Here is a 21,624-nt window from a genome sequence, read left to right as displayed (position 1 = left end):
TCTCTCTCTCTCTCTCTCTCTCTCTCTCTCTCTCTCTCTCTCAAAACCCTTACCTTCCGTCTTGGAGTCAATACTGTGTATTGGCTCCAAGGCAGAAGAGTGGTAAAGGTAGGCACTAGGGGTCAAGTGACTTGCCCAGGGTCACACAGCTGGGAAGTGTCTGAGGCCAGACTTGAACCAGTCTCTAGGCCTGGCTGTCAATCCACTGAGCTACCCAGCTGCCCCCTACTCTACTTTCTTAAATGAACTTTCCCTGGTAATAAATGAATAAATGTTTTTTAAAAAGCTGACAAAACAACTCCTATACAACTGAACAGGCAACACTCCATAGCCACAATCCTCTGCCTCTGAGAGGAGGTTTATGTTATATCACCTGTTCTCTGGGATTAAGACCAATCACTTCTAATCTGTTCTGTTGCCTTAGTGTTGTTTTCATTTACCTTCTAGTAAATATTTTTTATGCCGTTCTCCTGGTTCTACTTATTTTATTCTTCATCAGTGCATATAAGCCTCATCATTAAGGTCTTATAAAGAAGAGAGAGCAGGCACAGGTTTTCCTGGTTGTCTTTTCTGGAAAAAGTAGTGATACCATGCTTTTTTTTGAAGCACTGAACACTGCCCCTTCTTTGAGGTATCTTGAGATGTAATTGCCTCCCCATGAAAATGTGTTAACTTCAGTATGGACCTCCTCTGTATATATTTTTTTTCTATTTCAGCATCCTTGCCTTTGCTTCCTTTTGGGCCAGCTCTCCTTCCTCATGTGCACCTATGATACTATGAGTATGTCACAGTCATTGAAGGAGAATTGTTGTTACAGAAATCTTCATAGGTATTTTCCTATTCTGATGTTTGTTGTCTTTCAAGTTTCATCCCTAAATGTTGTTGTGATGATCTGCCTTAGTTTTGTTCCTTATCAACATCTTGTTAAAACAAAAAAGTTTTATATTGCAGCACTGATCATAATCATCCATCAGTCTCTTTGTCTTATATTACAAATGAGTTGATATTTGTCAGCATTTGGCAAAGATAGCTAGTACTTGTCTCTTCAGGCAGTTTTAGGTCTTTTAGTTTCCTGGATGTGGTAACTGATCTCAAGAATTAGCTGTCCTGAGAAAATGGTAGTGATTTGTGGCTACCATACTTTTCAGTATAAATAGGGTGTTAAAATAGGTAACAATGCATTTGCCTCAATTACACATCTATCATTTTTTAAAAATTCAATTTAATTTAGATCTTTGTTCTATAAGGCTGTTGGTCTGACAGTATATTTGGTATACTGATTTATCAGTGAGAGAAACCATGAATTTCTATGAGAAGAAAAAACTGATTATGTTATAGCACATAAGAATCAATTTTCTACTGATGAAGGAGTCATTTTCAAATTACACAAATTCAAGGGATCTAGAGGAAGACTCTAAGCAGGTTGGGTGGACACTCCTGGGGGATGAGGGCATGCATAAAACTGATAAGAAAACATGGTTGTGAGAATGGCATCCCAAGGAGGGAACATTAGAGATCACAAATCCATCAAAGAAGTAGGTTAATTTCCACAGCAAACTATTTGCACTAATTTGCTACTGTGGGTAATTGCTATATCCTAAATTGGGGGGTGGGCAAAAAAGCCTTTGCTTAACAATATTCAATACATATTAAGCAAAACATATTACTAAAAGAAAAGAAATAATAGTTCCCCTGCCTCCATACGGTAGCTCTCACTGTCTTTCTGTGCTAGTCTTGCCTTATTTTTGGCCCACTTCCTCAATTCTATATATAAACTAGAAAGCTGGAATGCCCTGGCAACAGCTCTTGGTTAGTAACTTTCTTAATATTTTGTGACTGGATAGTTTTGTGCTTTAAGTAATTTTTTTCATTATTTGATTTGTCATCAATCTATTCTAAGTATATGTCAATCACTACCATATCATCTCAAAGCATGCTTTTCTTTCTATAGCAAATGGCATAGAAAATCCAGTCCCTAGCCTCATATCTGAAGGTGGATTTTAACCTCTCTACTTCCTTTTATCAAATAAGATAATGGTTGTAAAGCACTTAGCACAACGTCTGGCACATAGTAGGCTCTTAATAAATACTTATTCCCTTTCTCTTCCCCCTTGTGGCTCTTAACCATCAAACCCTACTATGTTTAATTATTTGCAAATCCAGATTCCCATCTTAAATTTATATCATGCCAATATACACATATGGATATACGAACAACAAAAATATTTCAAAATCGTCTAGCAAATTAAATTATAAACCCATGTTTTAATTTATGAAATGATATGAAATGATCTTTTTGATGGGTCTATATGAAATGTTGTTTGATATACTGATGAGCACATTTTGGCATTCAGGTTAAAAGACTTTAAGTTGATACCTTAAACACATAGTAAAGATAGATGAGAAGTATTGCAAGTGCTCCACAAGTTGTCCAACCAATTAATAGCAGAAGAATTATCAGAAATGATAATCTTGTTGTTATCAACATGGGGTCTTTAGGGATTTCAGAAGGTCTAAAATAACAAGAATATAGCCTTTTAAAACTCTTTAAAAAGCAGCTCAGAACCAGGAGAACAATTTATACCGTAACATCAACATTGTAACATGAACTATTTTGAAAGGCTTAAGAATGCTGATCAATGCAATGACCCACCATGATCTTAGGTGAATTATGATTAAGGATACTATCTACCCCCTGACAGAGAGGTGACAGTTCAACATGCAGAATTAGACACATTTATTTCTGGACACATCCAAAAGAGAATTTTTTTTGCTTAACTATGATTATTTGCTATAAGAATTTTATATTTCCTCCTGCCCCTCCTGCAGTGGGAAGAAAGTAAGAAGGAGAAAAATGTTTTATAATTGAAAAAAAATTATAAGTGGTTAATATGGTCATATACAAGAAACAATGTGGTTCTTAATGGTCTATGCATTTTGGTGAAGGTAAATTGAAGAAAATACAATAAATATCTACAACTATTCTGATGTTAATCATTGAAATCTTAAAATTCAAGTATCTTAAGATTTTAAGACATTTCTAATTAATACAAGAGGTATCATCAGAATTTCACATTACAAGCAGGTGTAGAAACCAAGGTTAAACATATTATCTATTTTACTTACACATATTATGGCTAAGACTAAAGTAGTGAATTTCTACAAGGGAAGACAATTAGCAAAGAACTGGTAGTTTTATTTATATGCCTTTTGTAAAAAATAATCATGTTAGTTTAAAGTAAGACCTTCGAACGTAAGGTCCCAAACTTTTTGTGAGGAGTTATTTTTCATTTTACGGAAACCTTGTAGGAAAACTGGAGACAATTATTTTTTAATGAAGTCTATTATCAGGGAATGATACTGAAAGTACAATATCTAAATGTGGTAATGACAAAAGGATTCTACTGTGAGATTTACTCTAGCCTAGCAAATGATGTCAGATTGGGGTGATAAGAGAAAATGGCATCAGAAAATAGTTTCAAAGTCTATAGGTAGATCCCTGTTTACTAGTTGGGAACCACGATACTGTGACTTGAAATAGGCATGAGAACACAAAAATACTGTCCTAGAATTGGATCATCCATTGAGAGACATGCAGGATAGTCAAATTCAAACATTTTGATAAGCACTATTAAACAAATATAAATACTCTCAAATAAAGAGTAGCTTTGATGATAAAAGTAGATTCATTAATTTGTAAATTAACTACGAAAATAATTAATGTTCAGGGAAATATGCAAACCAATCTTTAAAAATACAACTCTAGCTTATGAAAATATTTAAACCTTTAATGTGTAATTCTCTTAAATAATAGAAAAAAGATGTTAAGCAATGACTGAAATGTCTGGTTTTTTTTTTTGGTTTGTTTTTTTTTGTGTTTTTTTTTTTACCTGTTGAAAGTTAGCCATAGTGAAGAAAGAAGCCTCACAGATAAAGATGAGAGTATGCCACCCCAGTATGCAATACTGGTTCCAAATAGAAAGAGAATCAATGATACAAGTGGAAAACACATACTTTGTGTATTCAGAAAAATGGCATCTAATTCTGGTAAGAAGAAACTATCCCAAATTTGCTTAAACCAGTTATATCTGTAGAGAAAAGAAAAGACAATGCCATAATTAAAATATTATGCTTCTAGTCAGATATGCATATATATGTATATATAAAATTTAACTTTAGACTGACCCATGCATGTTAAGTAATTATTTCTGAAACTGCAGTCTTAATAGGTTTATAAAACTCAACCTTCATATTTTATTTTAAAAATTAAAAGTGTAATTGTTCAAACTTAATTGAAGACCCAGTTTCTATTTCTACATATTATACATTTTTGATGGAGGCAAAACAAAACTTGTAAAGAATTACACAGGTAGAATAAATTTTGAAGACTGTTTAGGCAGGAGTTCTTCACCTCTTTGGTGTCCTACTCCTCTCTGGCAATCTAGTGAAGGCCATGGAACCCTTCTGAGAATATTTTTAAAAGAATAAAACAAAATACATAAAAATTACAAAAGAAAAAACTTCTATATAAACCATTATAAAATTTTTTAAAATTCATGTTAAGAACCCCTTTTTAGGAGGTAGTGGTGTCTATTAACATTTATAAACATTTATCAGAGTAATTATTTAAATGGCTATGTGACTTGTCTTTATTTTAATTTCATAAAGGTTGACAAAAGAATGAAGTCAACTATTTCCTATGATAATAAAAAGAGAGTGCTACCGATACTAAAAGTCAAAAATAAATAAAATCATTTGTTTAGGTATTTAAATACATGCATTTTTAAAATGCACATTTTAAAAAAGCACATTTAATTAATTAATTAAGAATATTTTTCCATAGTTACATGAATCATGTTCTTTCCCTTCCCTCCTCCCACAACCCTCCCATAGTCAACGAGCAATTCCACTGGGTTTTATATGTGTCATTGATCAAGAAATCATAGTCTATCTTTTCTTATCATAACTACCCCTTTAATACTGCATTTCCCTTTTATCAGTCATTCTAAAAGTCTTTTATAAATTAAATATGGGAAACTATTCCTAGAGTTGCATCTTCCCCATGCAAATTCTCTTTCTTTACTCAGTTCTATCCTTCTCCGGCTTCTATAGTACTTGCTGCTTAATTACAATAATGCCAGGGACCCTAGGCAAACCTAGCTGTACATAGAAGCTCCTCAAACATCCAAGTGACTCTCTGGTAGAAGAGATATGCAAAGATCGTGGAGATGACTAGTAAGCATAAGTGTAATAATTATCAGGTTTAGACTGGGACTAACAGTCCTAAAATAAGGCCATATGCACTAGGGCACATCAGGAAATGGACTAATCAGACAATATTATATCCTTTTTAATGCCTTTTATAAATTCAAATCATCATATTAATGTGAGGAAAATTGACAGAATGATATCAATATAATTCTTGTTACTCAAGGAACCTGTAGATCAATGAGGAGAAAACCAAGATTTGCCCAGGATTAGGCTTCATGGCTTCAGTTCTTCAGCAAAGGACTAATGAAATGTAGTTTCTAATATCCCAGTTTTTTTATGTGGTCAAGATGGGATCAAACAGGGGAAAGTGACAACCCTTTCCTAGGGTTTTGAACTTTATTTCTCCCTGATAATAAGTTAGCATAATGGTGGGTGGAGAACTGTTGGGGAAAGGAAGTCTCTTAGCTCATCCTCTTCCTTGGGTGTTTCTGGAATTAAGTAGGATGGGAAAGAGACAAAGAAATGATGAGGGGGCTATCGCTGGTGATTGAGGGATTGGCTAAAGTCTGGGATTCTATTCCTTATCAGGATCACAGAGAGAGAGCTGGTAGGGACCTTTGAAATAATCTAGCCCAGTGATGGGCAAACTTTTTAAAGAGGGGGCCAAAGGAAAGGAAAATCTCATCTGTCAGACTATTTCTAAGGCAACTCTTTCGAAGTTTCATTGTATTGTAACCTACTCATTGTATTCATCAGATTAGGAATAATGTCCACAGGCCAGAGAGAACATTTCAGGGGGCCGCATCTGGCCTGCAGGCAGTAGTTTGACCATCACTGATTTAGCCCAATGTCATTAGACTCCAAATCCACTACTATACTATATCCAACATAAACTCAAGTAATCTCGGAAGAGATTTAGGCTTATGTAAGCTGAGCTGGAAAACAGAAGATGATTCAAAAGGCATCAAGCAAGTTATGCTACTTTCTGCACAGGTGCAGCTGGATAAGTGGATGCAGTGGATAAGAATCTTGGGCCTAAAGTCAGGGAAATTGAGTTCAAATCTTGCCTCAGACGCTTACCAGCTGTGTGACCCTGAGCAAGTCACTTAACTCTGTTTGCTTCTGTTTCCTCATCTGCCAAATGAGTATAATAATAGAACTTACCTCCAAGGTTATTGTGAGGATTAAATGAGATAATAATTGTAAAGTGTTTAGAAGAGTGCCTAGCACATAGTAAGTACTATACAAGTGTTTGCTCTTCTTCATCTATACTAGTCAACTACAGAAACAAAGGTCTAAAATAGTCAGTACAGCACTCTGTGTTAGCAAAGAACTAGAAACAAAAAAGAAACTATATCATCAACTAATGAAGGTACAGGCAAAACTGTGGTTATAGGAATATAATGGAGTAATATTGTATAGCAAGAACTGAAAAATACAAGGAACTCAAGAGTAACATCAGAGAAAAATAAAAGGAAGCAAAACAGCAATATATTCAATAACCCAAACAATGTCAATACAAAGGTCATTAATAGGATGTATAATCAAGTAAGTGAAAAACCAGAATGTTCCTAGAGAGCAGATAATAAAATAGAAGCCTTTCCTTCAGAAAAAGACAGGCAATGAGGTGGGGAGAATGCTGTACACATTATTGGAATGATCATTTTAGAAGGTATTTCTGATGAACTTCTTTGTTAAAAGGGAAGGTTCAAATTAGAAGTGGAGATGGATAATTTCCAGAAATGTCTGTGACAAAAGACATTAATAAACCTCATTTTAAAAAACTGAGCTACAATAAACAGAATTTGTCTAGTTTCTTAGTCATAAAAACAATTATGAATATTGGCAGACATATAATAAGAATCAAATAAAAAGTTTGATATTTTAAGCTGATCATGAATTGCTTCAAATCTTAGCAGAAATTATTTTTAGAAAATTTACGAAGAAAAGGAAATAATGTAGGGAACTTCTAGTTACCAAATGGTGAGCTGTTTAATTTATTAAGCAAAATCAAACTATGTGAAAAATGTAACTTACCCCAACATGAATTTCATAATAATTACGAAAGGATCAACTTTGTATGGCTTGGCTTCTCTATCCAACATAATAGTATAATCTAAACAATGGCCTGGGAGAAAATTTAGATAGAATTCATTTTAATTAAGTATGCATTATTTAAGAGAACTGGCAATAAACACAAAGTTTTTAGTTTTAGAGAGAGTATAAGTCTATAATTGCCAAAGCAATACTTGATAAGAAACTTCTGATAGATTCCAGAGACAGTTTGGTCCATTCAGTCTTCTGAATTAACAAAATAATGATAATAATAGTTGACATTTATTAGCACTTTACAATTTACAAAGCACATATTTGTTCCTTACAAAAAACTAATGAAAGGAATTTAAGTATAATTATCCCCAATTTTCAGACAAGTCAACCAAGGATCAGAGTTTAAATGAATTGTCCATTGTCACTTAGGTGATACAGGATTGGAACTCAGATCTTTTAATGCCAAGAAGGACGCCATGTTTGTTATCACTCAGCTCTCTCTAAATCAAGGAAGAACAGATTTTAAAAGAGGCAATCTGGGACTGAACAGGATGGTTGGATAAAATGACCTCTAACATTAACGTCTAAATTGATCATCCTACAAATTGACTAAACATTCTAGAGTGTGTTCTCCATATCTATTGATCCAGGAGTTCTTGAATAGCATGATTCAAAAAAAATCAATAAATAATTAGTATCTGGGTATGGAATCTTGACCTATTTTAGACAATGAGAGAGATAAAAAAGTTTATCCTCAAACAGTTTAAAGCTTAATAAGGAATGGAAAGAACTTTAGAGGTCATCTAGTCTAACCCTCTCACTTCACAGGTGAGGAAACAGACCAAGAGAAGTTATTTATTTGCTCAAGGTCATGCCCTGTGCCCAGTCAGAGCAGAGCCACAATTTACACCGAGATGCATTGACTTAAATTTCAGTTTTCTTCCCCCCTTCCCCAATCCTAGCAGCATATTTCCTCTCAGGAAAAAAGGTAAATGTGTTCAGCTGAATAAAAATACACAAAGTAAAAATAAATTTTGTGGCAGCCAAGGAGTTTAGAAAATCATTAGCAGGACTTAAGACAATATTTATGATGGTGATATCTGGGAATTTCTTTCCTGGGCTTTGACACTATTTACATTTTACTCTATATACATTTTACTTGCACAACTCCAGGTCCTAGGATGAAAAATAAAGAGATCATGGACTAGAGGGGATCTCAGAGGTCATCTCAGTTCACTCTCCTTTTATTACAGATGAGGCGAGTTATGACCACAAAGCTTGACTGATTTGTCTAAAGTCTCATGCAGAGCCAGGATATAAACCCTAGTCCTTTGACTGAAAATCTATCACTCTGCCATGCTGACTCTCACAGCAGGATTGATGGCTAAAGAATCTGGAGAAAACATCTAAACATTCTTCTTTTTTTTCAAACCCTTTTCTGCCTTAGAATCAATACTATGTATTATTGGCTCCAAGGCAGAAGAGTGGTAAGGATTAGACAATAGGAGTTAAGGGAAGGGTTTGAGGCCACATTTGAACCCAGGAACTCCCATTTCTAGGCCTGGTTCTAAATCCACTTAGCTACCCAGCTGCCCCCTAAATATTCTTCTAGAATGCATTAACTGTTTTAAAAAAATAGCCAATAGGAGTAGGGAAGAAAGGTAGAAAAACTATTGGCTACTATATGGCTAATTTTTAAAGTTCCTTTAGTCCTCTGAATTTAAAATATCACTGAAATAACTAATAACTACTTTATTTCAAGTCTCATAACCAAAAGAATACAAAATAGACATAGAAAGTCTTACCTGTTGAAATAACGGACTGTAACTGTCCTCCATAAGTAAGGAGGATACTAGACATGATATAAGCAGGAAGAGCTCCACCATGGAATCGAACTACCTAAAAAACACATAAACCATAAAATATTTCTAATTATGCAAATTAGTAATGAAAATGTAATTTCATGTGCAATAAAGTTATGTTTCATTACTTTTATATATGTATGCATATATAATCACGTACAGCATAGAAAACTATGGCTCTAGACACAATACATGTTATAGAATTTGTTAATAAAGTATTATTTGAATTTCACCAATAATTTGAGTAAACTAATCTAGAATTTGATTAGAATGAGTTGCAAACCTATCTAATCTAAGTCACTCCACCTGCTAAGTCTATCTTGATTGTTTCTGGTATTTCTACTTCTCATATATAGAATGCATTATCTTTGACAGATATATGTATTTGTTGCAAGGACTTCTTTACCTTCAAAATATAGATTCTATGCCACTTGAATCCTTTAATGTATTTTTATTCAATAAAGTTTATTATATGACATAAAAGTTTTTTAAAATCACCATTTCAAGAATTTGTGCTACTGCATTTTTACAAAGACAAATGCTTACAAAATCATTATCATCATCTGTTTCTGAAAATATAATTTATATATATAATATAAAATATAAAATCCTTCATTTCCCCCAAAACTCTATTCTTTTAATCCTATACATAATCAACCTTAAACATTCTAGACTTAATGTTATGAAATTGTTATTAGTGAATACATGATGAAATCAACTTTCTTATAAAATCTCTTTGCTAATAATATTTCATATTCTGAATGATACCTGCCTCAAAAGTTGAATCAACAAATATGAGATACCAGATATAGCAGACATATTACAAGGCAATACTATGCCTAGGTCAGTATCAGTATCAGCTCTGCACCTGCCTAGAAACAAACTATCTTTGCTATTCTTGAGATGGCTATGGTTCTGAAATATTCTTTCTTTGTAGGTACAAAATTAGGGTAAAACTGTTCAGAAAAGAAATTATTTTGTTCTTGCATCAACTTATATTCTGTGAGCAACATATACATGTGACAATCAAGGTAACTAAGCTTTTTAATCAGCAATTTTATTTTATCTATGAATGCAGCAGTATCCATCAATAATACCTAGCCTTTCATTCTGTTTAAACCCAGGAACACTTTATTCACTTGTTCCTATTGGAGTAAAAGTTGGCAAGCACTCCCTAATAAGAACAATGCATTCATTATAAAAGTATTCAGATGCCTAGTGAGATGACTGAGGTAGTATCTAGGCAGATCTCCTTCACCTCTTCAAAACAAGAAATGCATTGATATAAATGAGTAACAAGGAAAAAAGGTGAGGGCCATTCTAATGGGACCCCCTAATTGTGTATTTCCTGCCTTGTGCTTTTTTGTGCTGGTGGCAGTGATTACAAAGAGGCAGTTAGTTAGTAGGCTATCATCATTTGCAGGTGGGCAGAGTCCCACCAGGAATTTTCGAAAGGCACCCAATATGACACTACTTTTCAGAGTTTGTTCTCAGCAGCAATTCAACCAGACTCCTTCATTCTTAAGCAAGATGAAGTTCATGGGTCCACTTGAGCAAAACCTAATTCACAAGGATTGTATCCTAGATGAAAGAAATGGGACAACACTGAATGAAAGGCGGACCAGAGAAGCAAAATAGCCCCCTCTCTATAGTAATGAAAAGGAGAGAAATTGTAATGGAAGTCTCAAAGATGGGATGAGAGGGGATGAGGGGGGAAACACAACTCATGGAGAGATGAGACAGGAAAAAAATACTATAGTGTAAGATACTCTCAGAATAAAACTCTAGAGAAGAGAATTATATAAAAACTGCAACCATAACTTCAAAAGAGAGAAAGGAATGGTCAGAAAAACTCCAAGAGTAGTGGGAAAAACCTAAAATTTTAAAAATCAAACAAGCTAAGGAGAGAGAGTGAAATTAGACTGAGTTCTTAAACTTGAAAAAGGAATGTTGGCAATAGAATCCTGAAAAATGAATCAAAAAACTTAATGGTAGAAGAAACACTAGGAAAAAAAATTTAAAGCAAAATTGGAATACATAAAACAATTACATAATTTTTAAAAAATTGACTTGAAAAAGTTTTTGAAAAGTAACTAAGAATCAAGAAACTCCCAAAAAAATCCAGTGATATTAAAATTATAAATATTTTTTTTAAATCGATGAGAAAATTGGCCAGAAGTACTAGAATCAATGGACAAAGTACAGGTATAAAGAATTTATAAAATGTCATTGAAGAATATATAAGGAAGCAACAAAATGGAAAAAATTTTATAATAAAAGCCTCTGACAAAGGTCTAATTTCTCACATTTATAAGGAGCTAAGTCAATTGTACAAAAAAAAAATCAAGCCATTCCCCAACTGACAAATGGCCAAGGGACATGAATAGGCAGTTTTCAGATAAAGAAATCAAAATTATCAATAAGCACATAAAAAGTGCTCTAAACCTCTCATAATTAGAGAAATGTAAATCAAAACAACTCTGAAGTACCACCTCACACCTAGAAGACTGGCCAATATGGCAGCAAAGGAAAGTGATAAATGTTGGAGAGGTTGTGGCAAAATCAAGACACTAATGCATTGCTGGTGGGAATTGTGAATTAATCCAGCCATTCTGGAAGGCAATTTGGAATTATGCACAAAGGGCTTTAAAAGAATGCATACCCTTTGATCCAGCAATATCACCACTAGGTTTATACCCTCAAAGAGATAATAAAGAAAAATACTTGTATAAAAATATTCATAACCGTACTCTTTGTGGTGGCAAAAAATTGTAAAATGAAGGGTTGTCCCTCAATTGGGAATGGCTGAACAAACTGTGGTATCTGATGGTGATAGAATACTATTGTGCTGTAAGGACTGATGATCTGGAGGATATATGAACTGGGAGAACCTCAATGAAATGATACAGAGTGAAATGAGCTGATCCAGAAGAACATTGTACACAGAAAGTAAAACATTGTGGAACAATCCAATGTAATGGACTTTGCTACTTGTAGCAATGCAAGAAGCCAGGACACTCCTGAAGGACTTATGGGAAAAAAATGAAAGAACTATGAGAGTAGAAATGCAAAAGCAAAACAAATGACATTACTTATCACATGTATATATGGGTATGTGATTTGGGATTTAGGCTTTAAAAGATCCCTCTATAGCAAAAATGAAAAATATGAAAATAGGTTATCAAGTGACAACATTTGTACAACCCAGTGGAATTGCGGCTCGGGGGGGGGGGGGGGGGGGGAGAAAATGAATCTTGGAAACATGGAAAAATATTTAAAAATAAAGTTAAAAAAAGAACATATAGGTTCAATCACCCAGAACTATGAATGCCAAGCATGTGTGTTCCTAGATCAATTAGAAAACATTGCATATGGTCAGGAAGAAATCTAAGGTACTTCAGTCAGAAACAAGTCAATAGAAAGGAAAGCCTGGAATACCATGTACTGCTCCTCACCTCCATACACACACACAAAAGCAAAATAAAATAGATTGCACACAAGAATAATTTAGCCTACAAATGGAGCTTAATTTTTACAGAGGGAAAAATATAACATTGAGAGAGAGGAGAAGAAAGAGAAACATACTATTTTTTCTTATGGGGCCACTACTGCTAGTCAATGAAACATAAAGGTGATTACATATTAGGGTGCCTTCTGAATCTAAGAGGATACAAGGAAAGATAGAAAAAAAGTATAGTGGGGAAAAATATAACATTGGGAGAGAGGAGAAGAAAGAGAAACATACTATTTTTTCTTATGGGGGCACTACTGCTAGTCAATGAAACATAAAGGTGATTACATATTAGGGTGCCTTCTGAATCTAAGAGGATACAAGGAAAGATAGAAAAAAAGTATTGTGGTAAAACTCTAATATACAGGAATGTGGGCTGGGTTATAGAGCGTAAGAAGTTGTGTTTGAGTGGAAGGGTGGATTTGAGAAGGGAATATATCAAGCAAAGCAAATGATGGTTATGAAGAACTAATGAAGAAAAAAATGTGAAAGATCCAGTGAAATTGAGGTCTGGGTTTGAAAAGGAATATACTAGAATTTGATTGTTCCAACACAATTATCTAAAGCTGTTCTTTCTGTTCTTTTAAAATGGGGGCGGGGGTGTCAGCTCTTCTCCCAAGCTTGCTGCCAGGATCCTCTGCTGCAGTTGCATCCCTTGGACAAGATGGTGAAGGTCAGAGTCAACGGATTTGGCCGTACTAGATGCCTGGTGACCAGGGCAGCATTCAACTGCAGTGGAGTAGAAGTTGTGGCCATCAATGACCCCTTCATTGACCTCAACTACATGGTTTACATGTTCCAATATGATCCCACCCATGACAAGTTCAAGGGCACGGTAAAGGCAGAGAATGGAAAGCTGGTGATCAATGGAAAAGCCATTACCATCTTCCAGGAGCAGGATCCCACCAACATTAAATGGAGAGATGCTGGAGCCAAGTACATTGTGGAATCCATTGGCATCTTAACCACCATGGAAAAGGCCGGGGGGCTCACTTGAAGAGTGGAGCCAAGTGAATCATTATCTCTGTTCCTTCTGCTGATGCCCCAATGTTTGTGATGGGGGTGAACCATGAGAAATACGATAATTCCCTCAAGATCATCAGTAACGCCTCCTGCACTACCAGCTGCTTGCCCCCCTTGGCCAAGGTCATTCATGACAACTTCAGCATTGTGGAAGGACTTATGACCACAGTCCATGCCATTACCGCAACTCAGAAGACAGTAGATGGCCCCTCTGGCAAGCTGTGGCACAATGGGCATGGGGCTGCCCAGAATATCATCCCTGATTCCACTGGTGCTGCCAAGGCTGTGGGCAAGGTCATACCTGAGCTGAACAGGAAGCTCACAGGCATGGCCTTCCGTGTTCCTACTCCCAATGTGTCCACGGAGGATCTGACTTGCTGCCTGGAGAAAGCTGTCAAATACGATGATATTAAGAAGGTGGTGAGGCAAGCTACAGAGGGATCCTTAAAGGGAATCTTGGGCTACACAGAGGACCAGATTGTATCCTGTGACTTTAACAGTGACACCCACTCTTCTACCTTTGATGTTGGTGCTGGCATTGCCCTCAAAGACCATTCTGTCAAACTCATTTCTTGGTATGACAATGAGTACGGTTACAGCCACCATGGAGTAGACCTCATGATGTACATGGCCTCCAAGGAGTAAAGTGGAAAGCCATGGATCTTCATCCCCAGCCCAAAACAGAGTAGTTTCACCACTAAGGAACCCACATCCATAATAATCTATGTCCCTATGCTGGGGATCCCATGCCCTGTTCGTATCCCTGCCCGAAGTACCCCCGTAGTAGGGGGGAGGAGCATAGAGTCCTATCTTGTGTACCATCAATAAAGTCATCACATTTAGTGCAAAAAAATAAAATAAAATAAAAACAAGGGGAATGGGGGGTGAGGAGGCCAATAAGAGAAACAGAGTCTCAAATAGATATTTTTATCTGGACCCCATTGAAAGCTACTCTGCTAGTCAGAGCCAGACAGGATGGGCTATCTAAGATAAAAATCTTGACTACTCTTGTCACCCCTTCTATGATCCACACCTTTTCTTATTAGAAAGCAGTATAGTCTTATTGGAAAGCTTTGAGTTCTTAGCAATGTAGCAGTCAAGAGGTTAACATTCTCTCCCTTGGTCAGAAATGCAGCTGCTTGGTCTCAAAAGTTGTTTCAGACAGCCAAAGTCAAAAAACCTTCTCCAGCAGGGGCCTTTCACCTCTGAGAAAAGTATTCCCAGACTTAGCTTACTGATGAGGGGGCTACATTCCAACCTTGTATTTTATCTTCACCTTGAAGTTACTGTATTGTCTAAGTTGTAATGGCAATTTCTGCGCAGCTGTAAAACTTTCTCTGTGCTTTTGGGTGAAAGGGAGCTTGAATTTTATATATGTTAAACTTGTGACTCAATGGCACTTCAGAAATGAAACCATGAGCTGACAGACATCCAGAGTCTCCTTGTCTTTATCACCTAAGCCGTCCTTATCAGATCTCCTGGAAATGTTGGATAGCTTTCAACAAGGAGGTGACTGAATGCAACTGGATAGCTCAGTGGATTGAGAGCCAGGCCCAGAGATAGGAGGTCCTGGGTTCAAATCTGGCCTCAGGCACTTCCTACCTTTGTGACCCTGGGCAAGTCACTTAACCCCCCATTGCCTACCCTTACCACTCTTCTGCCTTGGAACCAATACAAAGTATTGATTCTAAGATGGAAGGCAATTTTTAAGTGGCTGAGACTGCCGGGGAGGCAGGGAACGTGGTTCCTGCTTTTAGCAGGTGTCTAGGCTGGAGGTGGCGAATGTGTTGCTGTGATGGTAGTTTGGCCCTCCTGGCACATACTTCCTCTTGCTCATCCCTCAAGGTGCTAAACAGCTTCTTCTGGCCTACTTGCCTATCCTAGAGTTGACAAGGGTTATGATTCACAAATTTTGCTTTCTTGGATGTTAGATTCAGGGGCTGAGCTAGAAGGAGGACCAGTGTTGCTATTCCCAGGAAGGACCCTTGGTTTACCTGATGATACCAATTGGCCAGAAGTTTTAGTAGTGGCAAGGAAGGCAGACTGCTCCCTTTGAATGGCTGCAGGGGCAATGCTGAAAGCAAGTTAGGATGTCTGGGGAGGTCTTACTACTTCTGGGGCTCTTGGATTTAGGGCCCTGGGATATCTCTAATGAGGATTAAGGGGAAGTGAATGGACAGCTAGGTGGCACAGTGGACAGAGTGCTAGGCCTAGAATCAGGAAAATCTTTCTGAATTCAAATCTTACAGACACTTACTGGCTGGGTGACACCGAGCATATCATTTAACCCTGTTTGCTTCAGTTTCCTCATCTTTAAAAAGTGCTAGAGAAGGAAACAACAAAATTACTCCAGAATCTTTGCCAAAAAAAACCCTGGCAGACAATACTGAAATGGCTGAATGACAACAATTACAAAGGGGAAGTGGTGGTTAAAGTGGTAATAGTATTTTGACTCCCCTGACAGCTGCTGCTATTCTTTCCTCAGGGTCTTATTGTTTCAGCATAGCACTAGAGACAAATAGGGCCTGTCATACTTTTGCCCTAAAACAAAATTGTCAGAAACTACTATTCTCAAATATATATCACCCCTCCAAACCCCTGAATAAAAATGAATGAAAATTTATGATATCTGGATTAACAAAACAGAAAATAATGCAATCAGCCTGATTTCAGAAAGTTTAAATTTCAGCAAGTCAAAGAGTCCAGCCCTCCGCCTCCCAAACCATGTCAAGTCAAGATAAACTTGTAAGTGAATTCTATCAAGTATTTAAAGAATAAATGAGAAAGTTAAGTGGCAGAGTGGATAGAGCTTAAATTAGAATTAGGAAAACCAGAGCTTGCATCCTGCCTCAGATATCTATGAGACTTGAGACTCTTGGTAAGTCACTCAACATTTCTCTGCCTCAGTTTCCTAATCTAAAACGAGGATAATAAAATGTAAAATAAAATGCCTCATAGGGCAGTGAACATTAATTGAGAATTATATGTAAAGCCCTTTACAAACCTTAAAATATCATATAAATATTGATTATAAAAAAGAACAAATACCTTCTATTCTTTATAAATGTTTCTCAAAAACAGAAATAAAACACCACAACAAACTCCTTTTATAAGACAAATATAGTCTTTACAATAAAATCAGGAAGAGAGAAAGCAGAAAATAACTACATACTAATGTCAGCATAATGTAAAATATTGGCAGAGACATTATAGCAACATCTCCAGTTTTATTCTAGGTATTAATCCTTTGGTTTGAGTGCTATAATTTTACATTTTTGCTAGGCTGTTATTTATTTCTAGAGAAAAAGATTTTTCCCAATTAACATGTATCTGTTTTGGAGTGTAGGAAAGTTAATTTTAATTTGGTCAAATGCAGACCTGACTAATCATTGCGTTGTTATAAATGGACGAGAAATACTTGGGAAAAGGCTTTGTGTTTAAATGGTAAGAAAATACTAAGCATCTTAAACTGAGCATTTTAAACTGAACAACCAAATTCTTCTTAAGAAGCCACTTTTGCCTTAGGCCAAAAGAGAGTTTTAGGGCACAACTGAGAGAAATGCAATTTTTGGAGCCATTGGTGAAATTAGAGTAAAAAAGGTAAAAAGATGGGGATGCATAGCTATTCTGAATGAAGGTAATTTTAAACTTTTCTTTAATAATCCTAAATTTTGTGTTTGGTGAGAAATCTTCATGGGTTTTACTTTTTGAGAAGTAAAAACATCATGAATTATAGCCCAATTTATGGCATTTTAAAGGCAAATCTTCAGAATGCAACCATTACAATAGATAAGTTTTCGTTTTTAAAGACTAGTGAAACCTGATGACTGCTTTTTTTTTTTTTTTATTAGATTGCCCTAATTTCCCTTTCCTTTTAAGTAGGGAAGATTGGACCGAATTAGCATCTACTTTTGAGTATTATTTTTCTCTGATATAGAACCATTGGCACATGAAAGGAATTTTCCAAGTTGATACCTGTGTCGACGTGGAATCTAGAGTTCCCAAACTTGTAGCTTAGTGAGGTATGATGAACCCCAAGTTTAGAAATAGTTTGTAGTTTGGAGACCCCCAAAGATTGTGCTTGTTCCCTGTTCCCATGAGAATCCACCCTGAAGGGAATCTCAGGCTAGCATTGCAGACTGAATAATGGACCCTAGGGTAAAGGCTAAATACCCTTTTGTCCTAGGTAGTCTTCCCCATAGTATCTGAGACCCTAACCCAGGAGGACACACCTGGGCAGGGACCATCCCTTAGTATCCATTGTGTAAGCAGCCCCTTTCCCCTACACCCTAGCCTCTAGCTACGATCCCTTTCTCTAGCTAGATTGTATCCTGTCAGCATAATGTCAATCATCTCTCCCGGGCCCCTAGAACTTCCCAAATGGTATATAAGTTCCCCAATTTCCTTTGTCCCTAGGAGTGATCATCTAGCACGGTGTCACTCCCAGGGGGATCAGGGATCAGGGAGCAGAGCTAAGCAGTGTTCCCTTAGGCTCTGCACAAGGCGCAGCTCTGCATAAGAGGCCAAGTAGCCCTCATCCCCCTTTCCCTTGATTAAAGAGTGGTTTACGACTATTTAATAGTCCCGCGTTTTTTCTAAGTTAACAAATGGAGGTTCCACTGAGATCCGAAGTCCCAGCGGCCTGAGCCACCCTGCTAACAAGGACTCCAAGACGTGAGGTACCCACCCAGCCCATTTGGGGTTGAGTCAGGAGTCCGCGTAGCGGAGCGGCCAGGCAAGTGGCTCTCGGAGCAAAGGACTCGGTCGCACATATTTGGGGCGATCCACTCTTTAATTAAGGGGGTTGGAAGCAATGGTCCGTGGACCCACGGAGAGTTGCAGAACCAGAACCAGCCCGGGGGTTGTCTGGAATTATGGGAAACAGTAAATCTGTAGGCCCAGGAGGTGGAAATAACCAACAGTCCGAAGAACCACCTACCAATACTGTGGCAAAAGAGATTTTCAAAAAGTGTTTTCAAAGTATGGCCTAATGCATGCAAATATCTAGATAAATGGCAAACAGCTACAAAGTCCAATCCCAAGGTAAGCTGGCCAAAATGGAGTCTAGTTCAACCCACTACAAGCTCCGAGTGTGTCTAGGTATTAGAGTGTGTGTGTGTGTGTGTTGTTGCATGTGAAGGTGGGTGAAGCATGTCTGGAGTAGAAGAGCAAGGAGAGGAGTTGAGGTGTGAATGGAGGGCTGAAAGTTTTGAATGGGAAGCTGAGCTGGAGTGGAGGAGCCTGAAGGTACATTTAAGTGGATTAAATGGAGAAAGTTGCTTCATGAACTAAAAAGCCAAGGTTTAAGGGTTTAAAGTTTAAATGGTTGTAAATTTTTGCAAAAGAGCTTCTCACAGAAGCTTAAAGAACTTAAGTTCTGGAGTTCTCCTTTCCTCGAGGTTTTGCTTATATTGTATTTGTGATGTGCTTTAACCTTAAAGCTTGTGATTTAAATGTCTAACGTTGTGTTAACAATTAATTCCTCCCAAAAGCTGAAGAGACAGGACAGGAGCTGGAGATCTGGATAGGAGGAGATCCAGCAAAAGGCAAAAGGAGGTCCAGAAATTCCTAACTTTAAAATTCTAACCTTTTCTTCCCAGTTTTGGTATAATGTGTGAAATATTGTATACCAAGTGCACTTAATGTTTTAATAATGTTGGTAATGGGATGTTTTTGTTCTAGATGTTAAATTTGTTATTTGAATGCTGTAAGTTCACTTTTTTTTTTCAAGCTGTTATTTGTTTCCAGAGAGCGAGGTTTTCCTGATTAACGTGTGTTCAGTAAAGACGGTTCATTTTTGGTCATTGGGTCATTGTAAAATGACAAGACATGGCTGAGGAAAGGCTTGGCTTTGAATGGGAAGGAAACTGAAGGATTTTAAACTGACCAACAATTTTCCTCTGAAAGAGCCGCTTTAGCCTTAGGCCAAAAGGCTTTTGAGGCCAGGCTGAGAGAAAGGTAATTTGGAGCCTAGGACTGAGTAAGAAGATAGAAGGGAATTGGACAGGTATTCTGATTTAAAGGTAATTTTAGATTTTCCTTAGTAATCCAAAGTTTTGGGTCGAGAGAAGTTTTATGGGTTTTAAAAGGAATCATGAAATATAACCTCATTTTTGGAGGGTTTTTTTTGTTTTTTTTTTTTAGGTAAATTTCCAGAGTGCAACCATTACAATAGATTAGTTTTTGTTTTAAAAAGACCAGGGAATCCTGGTTCCTATATATAGGTAATTGAGTTTTACTTTTTGAGTGGAGAGAACTAATCCGATTTGGCATTTATTTATTTTATGAGCATTATTTTTCTGATAGATGAGCATTGGCTCATGACCGATATTAGAGAAAGGAATTTCTCACCTGGGAAAATTCTTAAGAAATTTCTAGGAATGCCCTGCATTTTACTACCCCAGTTCTGGAGTGTGGGAGGAGTAAAACTTATTAAGGTCAAGTTTGCTATAAGGCTTGTTAAAGGGATTTTATTCACAACCCCTGGAGCACTTTTATCTCAAGACTAGGGACCAACTAGGTACTTAGGAGCCAAAAGCATGGACAAGATTCAGAATCTGAATCTGAAAGATTCTCTGAAGAAGATGCCTATGAGAAATCCAAAGGAGCCCCAAGATGTCACTGGAACCGATAAGTATCACCTTTCTTAATTGCTCTCTTTTGGCCTTTCAAATTTCTGTAGCAGTCAAAAACTTTGCCATTTTATTTACCCTAAGAATTATACTTACCCTGAGCAAAGACTCTTAAGGAGAGAACCTAGAAGGAAGAGTTATTCTCCAAATATTAGCTAAAGTAGGGAAAATTTAAAATAGTAGCATTTTACTTTAAGAGGCTTGAGAGTAGTAATAACTGCTAGATTTGAGAATCCATAGCAGAGATTCCAGAGTGCTAGTTCAGTATTACAGAACGTGTTTGTCTCAGAAGTATCAGTAGTATCAGAAGAATTCAGGAAAGAAATGATGGAACCTAGAAATTTGTTAATAAGCAAAGAAAGTTTATTTTAAACCCTGAGCATGGTTAGAGAATATTGCCATTTAAAAGAAAATTGTATGGGAAGATAATTGGGAACAGAAATGCTATGGAGGAAATTGGTTATGGATGCAATTACAAGGTGAATGGAAGGGCTGAGAAATGGCTAAGCTAAGTTTCTGTCAAGTTCTACAGGTGACTGACTGCTGATCATTACCAACTTATGCATGGCATCAATATTCAAAGTTATGGGAGCCTTTCTCCCTAATTTTAAGTCACTTCCCACTTTTCTCCTGTTACAGCAATTTTCTGTAATCATAGTGACATGGGCATTGTGCAGAGATGGCAGCAACCCTGTACCCCTTGACTCTGGCAGGCTGTGAGCAGGGGAATTCCCTTCCCCCTTCCTGCCCTTGAGACCCCCAAGGCAAGGACCATTGTCCTTGGAATTCCTTTGAGTTGAAATAGGCAAAGAGATACACCTCCTGGACACACCCAGACAGTCTAGGCCCTGAGGGTCTAGGACAGACCCTGCACCAACTCCCAGCCTGAGTGCAGGGAGTCACGTACACACTACCAGAAAGGATACAAAAGAGCGAGAACTGGGGCACTCGGGGAGAGCCCCCCATGGCTGCTCCACTCATGCTGTCTTGCCGGCCATTAATCCTATCTTACTAATAAATCTTTCTTTTTTACTTTTAAGCTAAGTTTGGAGTCCTCTCATTCTTGAGAATGGTTTCCTTCCCGAACCCAGGGGTTCACCAATTTGCTCCCCTATAACAATAGGATGAAGGAAGCTTTAGAAAGGCAAGGCCTAGAATATGGCAATGAAGGCAAATAGAATTTTTTTAGCCATTGTGAATGAGGTTAGCAGATTAGAGGTCCCTTTTTCCTAAAAGGAGGAAGAATTTAGGTCATAAGGAAAATCTGGCAAAATATTAGTGTCAAAAAGGAGGGAAGCAATACATAAATAGTAGATTCTAAGCAGTATTTTAAATA

At 37.0% G+C, this 21,624-nt stretch overlaps 1 protein-coding gene across 1 annotated transcript in view; it reads right to left on the bottom strand.

Moving 5' to 3' along the window:
* The window catches only part of PGAP1 (post-GPI attachment to proteins inositol deacylase 1), a 73,217-nt gene that overhangs the window by 7,287 nt on the left and 44,306 nt on the right, over positions 1-21,624 (bottom strand). Inside the window, 4 exon segments of the mRNA XM_044669679.1 lie at positions 2,378-2,513; positions 3,891-4,088; positions 7,249-7,339; positions 9,066-9,159. Coding sequence (XP_044525614.1) covers positions 2,378-2,513; positions 3,891-4,088; positions 7,249-7,339; positions 9,066-9,159 — 519 coding nt within the window.

This window comes from Gracilinanus agilis, chromosome 3, assembly GCF_016433145.1.
Source record: "Gracilinanus agilis isolate LMUSP501 chromosome 3, AgileGrace, whole genome shotgun sequence".
NCBI classification, from domain to species: domain Eukaryota; kingdom Metazoa; phylum Chordata; class Mammalia; order Didelphimorphia; family Didelphidae; genus Gracilinanus; species Gracilinanus agilis.
This window is presented reverse-complemented; position numbering and strand designations above follow the sequence as displayed.